This window comes from Papio anubis, chromosome 12, assembly GCF_008728515.1.
Source record: "Papio anubis isolate 15944 chromosome 12, Panubis1.0, whole genome shotgun sequence".
Taxonomy (NCBI): Eukaryota; Metazoa; Chordata; class Mammalia; order Primates; family Cercopithecidae; genus Papio; species Papio anubis.
This window is the reverse complement of record NC_044987.1, coordinates 10,221,604-10,230,169: the sequence shown is the minus strand read 5'-3', so window position 1 is coordinate 10,230,169 and position 8,566 is coordinate 10,221,604. Positions and strand designations below refer to the sequence as shown.

General features: G+C 46.7%; 1 protein-coding gene across 1 annotated transcript; it reads left to right on the top strand.

The window, feature by feature from the left end:
• Positions 1-716: 716 nt before the first annotated feature.
• On the top strand, positions 717-8,371 carry PANX3 (pannexin 3). Its single transcript, XM_003910885.5, has 4 exons — positions 717-2,123; positions 3,342-3,484; positions 5,286-5,500; positions 7,308-8,371. The coding sequence occupies exons 1-4, from the start codon at positions 1,943-1,945 to the stop codon at positions 7,945-7,947; spliced, it is 1,179 nt and encodes a 392-aa protein (XP_003910934.1). The 5' UTR covers positions 717-1,942; the 3' UTR covers positions 7,948-8,371.
• The last annotated feature ends 195 nt before the right edge of the window (positions 8,372-8,566 follow it).

Below are 8,566 nucleotides of genomic sequence, written 5' to 3'. Positions count from 1 at the left end.
ACACCTTCCAAAATGGCTTTAATAATTTTTTAATTCCAAAGGTATAATGTCAAGGATGTGCAGCAACTAGGATTTTCATAAGCTGTTGGTGAAAGTGTAAACTGATACAACCTCTTGAAAAACTATAGAGATAAACATACGCATAGCATTACGACCTAGCAATTCCACCCCTCACTATGTACCCAACATAAATGCGTACATGTATTCACCAGGAGACACATATTAGAATGTTCACAGCAACAGTATCTTCTAACATCCTGAACCTGAAAACCCAAAGAGAAATAAAGGATCCCTCCTGCTGCCCCATGACTCATATGCTCCAGTTAGCACACGCAGGGCAGCTCTGAATCCAAATGGGCCTCTAGCCTGTGGGGTGGGAGAGAGGTAAGCCCAGCCCAAACATTTGTGGCCTAGGAAAAGAAAGTTCAAATAGAGGTCCACATACCATATATCTAAAATTTTATAAAAGTTATAAACCAAGTTAACAAACTGTTGAATAAAATATGTTATCCTTGCTTGACATATATAGACACACACACCCCAGCTTCATAATGATCAGGAATGCCAGGTTCAAATTTAGAATCCTCAGACTCTCCCAGGTCCCTGGCCCAATCTTCTCTTCCCAACCCAGCTAACGCCCACATTGCAAAAAACCTCACAATTGCACGTGTGGACACCCCAAGACTTATAAATTGCATCCAAACCCTGACAGCCAGCCATTCCTTGGGCCTAGAAGTGCACACCAGCAGCACAATCTTCCCTTGGGAGGTTACCCCTGAAAAAAAGGCCCATACAGGTCTGGGAAGTAGGCTGGGGCCATTTGGGCAGAGCCTTACAGAGTGGTTTCTAGCTGACTGCACACACTCTGAATGGACACATCCATCTGAGCCCATGTACTCATTGCCTGATGAGAAGGGCACAACCAAAGAGGATAAAGTTAAGAGCCTCTATTGCCAGTTTAAGGGCAACACTAGAGACAAGAGTGCCCTCTTCTCCACTCACCCACCCCCACCTAATTGAAATAAGAGCTGACACTTCTGCTACACTTTCCAGTTTACAAAGCACCTTCACAAACAATACTCTTAATCAATCCCCCCAATCTTGTAAGCTTGTTACATACTACCATTTGAGAGATGGGAAAACTGAGCTAAAAGTGACTGGCCTGAAGTCACACAGTCAAAACCTGGGTACTCCTAGGAATCCAGTGGAGGAGTTTTCCCTCCAAATTTCAAAGGTTATGCTCTTTCCATGACTCAACACTGCCATGCATCCCCTAGCTTTGTAAAGAACCCATGGGCTAAAAAGGAATTAGAAATTGTAAATATGTAGTTGAAACATTCTGGAAAAAAGACGAGAGTCAGGGAAGGAAATCTAACACCAAACACAGAAAAGTTTCTGGGAAAGAGTCTGGGCCCAGAGCAAAAACCATCACTGGGACAAAGACTACTGTGTAGGATAGCAATCCCAGCTGGGTCGCGGGGGCTCGACTCCCACCCCAAACCACAAAATGAGTGCCTTCAAAACATTTAAGCAATCCTCCTCCAAATTCCACACCAATTACATGGGGGGGCTTGGTTCCACAGCCCTCCTTCTCTCCACCGCCCGGCTGAAAATACTTTATTAATGACAGGGCAGCATAAAGCCACAGAACTCCATCTGCTCTAGGATAATCCAGACAACAGTATGGCACCAGCCCCAGGTGAGGCCCGACCCTCCTCCAGCAAGGACCCGCTAAGGCTGTGCCTCCCTCTAATTAGCAGGGCCTGGCTCAAGGCCTGGGCAGTTATTTAGAGAACCATCGCCTGCTCCCAGCATAGATATCCATAAGGCTGGGGCAGCAGGCACTGTCTGCTCAAAGCCAGCTGCCTGAAGCTGCCATCTCCTCATTCCACCATCCCAGGACCCCTCCTGCCACCTCGGCACTCCCAAGCTCAGCAGCATCATGTCACTCGCACACACAGCTGCAGAGTACATGCTCTCGGATGCCCTGCTGCCTGACCGCAGGGGCCCCCGCCTCAAAGGACTGCGCCTGGAACTGCCCCTGGACCGGATAGTCAAGTTCGTAGCTGTGGGCTCCCCCTTGTTGCTGATGTCCCTGGCATTCGCCCAGGAGTTCTCCTCTGGTAAGTTGCTTCCAAGGCCCAGTGCGCAAGAGAGACTCCCCTTCATGTGACTCTCTGCATGGGCTCTGAAGTGAGATGGTGCGCACAGTGATGGGATTCCATGGCTTTGGGCTGGGCTGGATTATCCAAAAGGCAGATGATGCATAAGTTCAGGCCAGCAAAGCAGAGGCACCAAAAAATTTTGAAAGTCATCTGCAAAATGTTACAGTTAAAAAAAAGTTGTAATTTTAGTATTCATATATTTTATGTCATTTCAAATGATCAAACCTTTATTTTGGTTTTCATTATGAATGAAAGAAGTTGACACCCCTGGTAATGTTTTTAGGACCTTAGACCTCTTCATCTTAGCTGGGCCAAGTCTCTTATTTGCTCTGGGCCCTCTTCCCACCCCAACCCCCCAACTCCAGGGTTATTGACTTGAGAATATGTATTAAGTGCCTGAGAGCCAGGCACATTGGAGATGCTGGATAAACCCATTGCTTCCTGTCTACGAACCCCAGCCACACACACAGACATTAGCATACACATACATCTAGGGCTTCTGGTGCTGGATTCACTCAGCAAATCCGCCACCTTTGTTAAAGAGAATGTGGACTTCCTGAGAACTGAGACTTCTTTCTGACTTTCCTTTCCAGCAGTGCCATTAGCTTACTACATTTCCCAAACAGGTGTGCCAGCCTCCCACCACCTCTTCATTCATCCACAACCAAGGGAGAAGAAATGGCTCCCACTTCTGCCTCTTTCTGCAGACTGACATGAAAACAAAAAGGCAGGAACTCTCCTCCAAGCCCACTTTCCTTACGGCATAATTTGCCCACCCTTTCTCTTCATTTAGGCTCAGAAGCCCAGGCAATTAATCCTCAACATTTTAGAGCCTAAAGGATGTCAGTTATTTCAGGAAAGAGACATCACCATCAAACCACAAGCCTTCTGGTACCAGACTACAGGAGCACAAAAAGCCCAGGGGGTACTCTGAGAGCAAAGAACCGCCAGACCCAAAAGGCTGAGTCAGCACTGGCAAGCCCTGGCCATACGGTGGGATGCGTCCAGGAGTGCCCTGTCCTACCGTGACGTGGCAGTGCTCAACCCAGAAAACTAAGGTGTGGGAAGAAGACAGTCCCTGCCAGAAACAGAAACAGGAAGAGTTAGATGATTGCCCCTGAGTCCCCACTCCTCCACTCCAACTCAGGCGGCCTCAAAGCTGTGTTCCTGTTGCAGGGTCTCCGATCAGTTGCTTCTCTCCCAGTAACTTCAGCATCCGGCAGGCAGCCTACGTGGACAGCTCCTGCTGGGACTCACTGGTTCACCATGAGCAGGACGGGCCTGGTCAGGACAAGATGAAATCTCTCTGGCCCCACAAGGTAAAGCAAACTCTCTGTCAGGCCAGCTTCACGGTTGAGTGGAGTGGGGCAGAACCACTTCATTCTACTCCTTCTTGCTTCTATCCCCACCACCCCTAACCCATTTATTTTAGTCACTTGCTTTCATGTTTCAGGCATTCTCTGAATGTGGCGATCTTTGGTGACCCACTTGTATCTAATTGGAAGCTTTGTGCCTGAGGGTGAGGCACATAAACAGGCAGACTTCGGTTTAAGGTGATCCCTTTGGTCTATTTCATTAGTTTCTGAAATACTGACTCTGTAGTCCTTTTTCCTGGGCTCATCAGTTTCCTCCTACAAGAGTCATTCAGACCTTAATTTGTGGGGAAGGGCGGGGTGCCGTTGGAATTAAGCCTGCCTACTTGAGGTCAGGAATTCAAGACCAGCCTGGCCAACATGGTGAAACCCCATCTCTACTAAAAACACAAAAATTAGCCGGGTGTGGTAGTGAGCACCTATAATCCCAGCTACTCAGGAGGCTGAGGCAGGAGAATTGCTTGAACCCAGGAGGCGGAGGTTGCAGTGAACTGAGATTCCACCACTGCACTCCAGCCTGGGCAACAGAGCGAGACTCCATCTCAAAAAATAAATTAAATAAATAAATAAATGAAAATATTTACAAGTAGAGATTTTACTTTACAGGGCCCAACCCTGCTAGGTGTGGTAAGTATGAAGAGGAAACCTAAGGAAAAGTCCCTATGTTAATTTGCTAGGGCTGCTGAAACAAAGCACCACCAACTGGGTGGCTTCAACAATCAAAATTATCATCTCAGGGTTCTGAAGACCGGAAGTCCAAGACCAAGGTGCCATCAGTTTTGGCTCCTCTGAGGGCTGCGAGGGAAAGGTCTACCAGGTCCCACTCCTTAGCTTGTAGATACAGTGCCCTGGGCAGTCTCCCTGTGTGCACGTCTGCTTCTTTACCTGGCTTAAAAAAAAAAAAAAAAAAAAAATCAATCATAATGAATTTGAGGTCCACCCTATTCCAGTATGACCTCATTTTAAATTAACTAATTGCATCCACAACAACCCCATTTCCAAATAAGGTTTCATTCTGAGGTACCAAGAATTAAGACTTCAATGTATGAATGGAGGGAGGACATGGACACAATTCAACCCGTATCAGTCCCTTATTGCAGGTAGCTAACGATGCAGTCATTGAGGAGACAAGGCTTATGAATTCGTGAAAGTCAGCTTATAGATTTACATAGCTGAAAGAGCCCCCAAAGAATCCCAAGACAGTGTCTGATGGTGTAGTTTGGCATTACCAAGAATCCAAAAATTGGAAAAGACCACTGTGCATCAGACGAGTCCAGGAAGGCGACAGGGAGGAAATGGGATTTTCTCTCCCTTAGGATGACATGGTCTCTGCTGGCCGTGACCCCTAGCTAGCTAGCTGCACAGACCACTTTGAGGGAGGTAGGCAGATCACTCTCTCTCTCCTTTTCTCTCTCCTCTCCTCTCCTCCCCTCCCCTCCCTTGCCCTCCCCTCCCCTCCCTTCCTCTCTCTCTTCTCACTCTCTCTTCTCCCTGGGAACCCACACAGACCCTGGATCAGAAAAGCGAACCAGGGGAGCATGAAGGTGCACATTCCTTCTCAAGCAGGCCTCCCTATACTCAGCCAGGTCAGTAGGGTACCTCGGGGGCTGGGCCTGGGCTAGCCCATTCCCCACACAGCCTTCCCCTGCTGAGGCAGGAACAGGGGAAAGGAGAGCCCTTCACTCAGCGCTGTCACTCAGGGTCTCGGCAGCCCCGGCCTCCCTCCTCAGCTGCTCTCGCCCTGCAGGCCCTCCCTTACTCCCTGCTGGCCCTGGCCTTGCTCATGTACCTGCCGGTGCTGCTGTGGCAGTATGCAGCTGTGCCAGCCCTCAGCTCCGATCTGCTGTTCATCATCAGTGAACTGGACAAATCCTATAATCGCTCCATCCGCCTGGTGCAGCACATGCTGAAGATCCGGCACAAGAGCTCTGACCCCTATGTGTTCTGGGATGAGTTGGAGAAGTGAGTTGTCTCTACCACCTTTTTCTGAGAAATTCATTCAAGAATTTAAATGATATCTTTGCATAGTCATCTTTAAATGATCTTCCATGCCATTCGTCTCAAGAGGGCAAAGTGCTTAACACATCATCTCATTAATTTTCTATTGTTTCTGTAAAGGGAGAGAGAAAGGACTCTTCCTGTAGTGTACACTGAGCCCACAAAGGGATTCATCTCTCTAGAATTCCACTTTCATACACTACTCCCTTCCCAAACCTTAAATAGCTCCCTTCATGCCTACCAAAAATACTCAAACTTTCCCAGATATGTGTGCAAGGCCCTCAACACACTGTCACCAACTACTTTTTCAAACTTCTAACTACCAGGTGACAGAAACCTTCCACTGCACCCAGGCAGCCTCCTCCTTTTCCCCTGAACAAATCATTTATCTATGTAATTATTCCTCCACCTGCATACAGGCACTGTCCTGGGTGCTTCTGACACATTCACGTGTATGTGTTGGGGGACGGGGGCAGGAGAGACAAAGCTGTACCTATCCCTGTGGGGCTTAGATTCTATTAAGGAAACAGACAAATAAACAGAACGTGGGAGTGCAATCTATGTTCTGAGATAATAAGTGGTATGAAGAAAAGAAAAAGTAAAGTGGGGGCAGAAGGAAGCTGGAGGGATGGAGAGTGGTGTAGTTTTACAGACAGTGGCCAGGCTAGATGGCCCAAGGGGACAATTGCGCTAACATTTGAATCATATTGTCCCATATTTATGCACATACTCTATCTTTGGGAAAAAAAAATCCTATCTTTTGAAGCCCAGATTTCAGCCAATATTTTCCATAAAGGTTTGTGAACATTGAAGGCCACACTGTTGCCTACCTCTCCTAACTTTTACAGCCATTGTGGTTTGTGTCCACGATTTTAGCAACAAACCAAGCGCTATTTTTATTCCATATTTGCATGTCTTATCTGCCCCTTCCCCACAAGCCAGGCTCTAAGCTTCTTCAGAGCACAGACTGGCTTGCATGTACCTGAACACCACAGCTCTCAACAAACATTTGTGAGCCAAATTATTTACATGAGATGAATGAATTGGCCCAAAGATCATATACAGAGTGCACAGGCCAAGAACCAGAATGTACTTTTCTTTTTTTTTTTTTTTCTTTTTTTGGTGGGGGAGACAGGGTCTCACTCTGTTGCCCAGGCTGGAGTGCAGTGGCACAATCCTGGCTTCTTGCAGCCTCAATCTCCTGGACACAAACAATCCTCCCTCCTCAGCATCCCAAGTAGCTGGGACCATAGGTGTACACTACTACACCTAGCTAATTTTTGTATTTTTTCATAGAGATGAGGTCTCGCTATGTTTCCCAGGGTGGTCTCAAACTCCTGGGTTTATGGGACCCTTCCACCTCAGCCTCCCAAAGTGCTAGGATTATAGGCATGAGCCACCATGCCCGGCCCAGAATGCACTCAGCTAGACCCCCAATCCAGTGCTAATTTCATAAGCCTATTGCTACCTAAAGATCCTACTTCAGCTTAGAACTTTAGTCTGCCTTGCTTGGCAGAAATCCAGTGTAATAAATCATTACTCACTGATCATTCACTGGGTTTTTCACATGGCAGTCAGTACTTGGAGAATCAAGATACACTCATATGTCTCTGTTTTGGGGAGAAGGATGGTTATGCTCCTGGAAGGCAGATTTTCATGGGAGCCAAGAATGCCATGTTGAAAACAGATCTGTTAGTTTGTCACATGCCTCTCTTGGAGTATGGTTCTAAACGGTCACTACTCACCTTGCCTCCTTTCTTCCACTGCCCAGGGCTCGGAAAGAACGATACTTTGAATTCCCTTTGCTAGAGCGGTACCTGGCATGTAAGCAGCGTTCACATTCACTAGTGGCTACCTACCTCCTGAGGAACTCCCTCTTGCTCCTCTTCACCTCCGCAACTTACCTATACCTTGGTCATTTCCATCTGGATGTCTTCTTCCAGGAAGAATTCAGCTGCTCCATCAAGACAGGGCTGCTAAGTGATGAGACCCATGTCCCCAGCCTCATCACATGCAGGCTGACATCGCTGTCCATTTTCCGGATTGTTAGCCTCTCCAGTGTAGCAATATACACCATATTGGTTCCAGTGATCATATACAACCTCACACGGCTATGTCGATGGGACAAACGACTCTTATCTGTCTATGAGATGCTCCCAGCTTTCGATCTCCTCAGCAGAAAGATGCTAGGATGTCCCATCAATGACCTCAATGTGATCCTTCTTTTTCTCCGAGCTAACATCTCTGAGCTCATCTCTTTTAGCTGGCTGAGTGTCTTATGTGTGTTAAAGGATACGACCACCCAGAAGCACAATATTGACACAGTAGTTGATTTTATGACTTTATTGGCTGGCTTAGAACCCTCAAAACCCAAACATCTCACCAACCCGGCATGTGATGAACACCCATAGTTAAGAAACCATGGAGCCAGAAATTTTGTGGAAAGTCTCTCTCCTTCCTCATAAGACATGCACACTAATACACATATACACACACACACACACAAAATACACACTTTAAAATTGCTAAGCTTGGACTTAACTGAATCATATATCTTTTATCATGTTATCCTAAAAGTGAGAAGACATAATCAAGACATGGAAATAAATGTGAAAGCTGGAGCTGAAGAGTCAAAGAGCTAAAAAATTAAGTCTAGAACATTCTATGAGGACAGCATAAATAAAAAGAAATAAAGTCTAGACATGCTGCAAGGAAAGAAGATTCTAAAGGCCATTTATGGAGACAATTTCATATCCTTTCTTGGACGCACATTCAGCTTACCCCAGAGAGCAAGTGAGGCAATCTGGCAAGAGATTAATAAAGATGTAAACCCCTTGAAACCCTTTAGTGTGGCCTGAAATCCTGGGAATTTACCCAGCTTGCTTTGTAGAAGTTATCAACCTTGTCCAAGTCCTCTGTAGCCTCCAAAGTGCTGGGAGATGATGGCTTCAATTTGTAATCTGCTCTTAGAATGTAAGGACATAGTAGAACAAGGCCAGGGCTATGTCTCAGCCATAAGTGGAGCCTTCA

Bases quoted from the DNA above. Each gene is read 5' to 3' on its own strand.
- PANX3 (XM_003910885.5), top strand. From the start codon at position 1,943: ATGTCACTCGCACACACAGCTGCAGAGTACATGCTCTCGGATGCCCTG. The intron at 2,124-3,341 runs GTAAGTTGCTTC...TTCCTGTTGCAG, and splicing joins CGCCCAGGAGTTCTCCTCTG to GGTCTCCGATCAGTTGCTTC. The intron at 5,501-7,307 runs GTGAGTTGTCTC...TCCACTGCCCAG, and splicing joins TTCTGGGATGAGTTGGAGAA to GGCTCGGAAAGAACGATACT.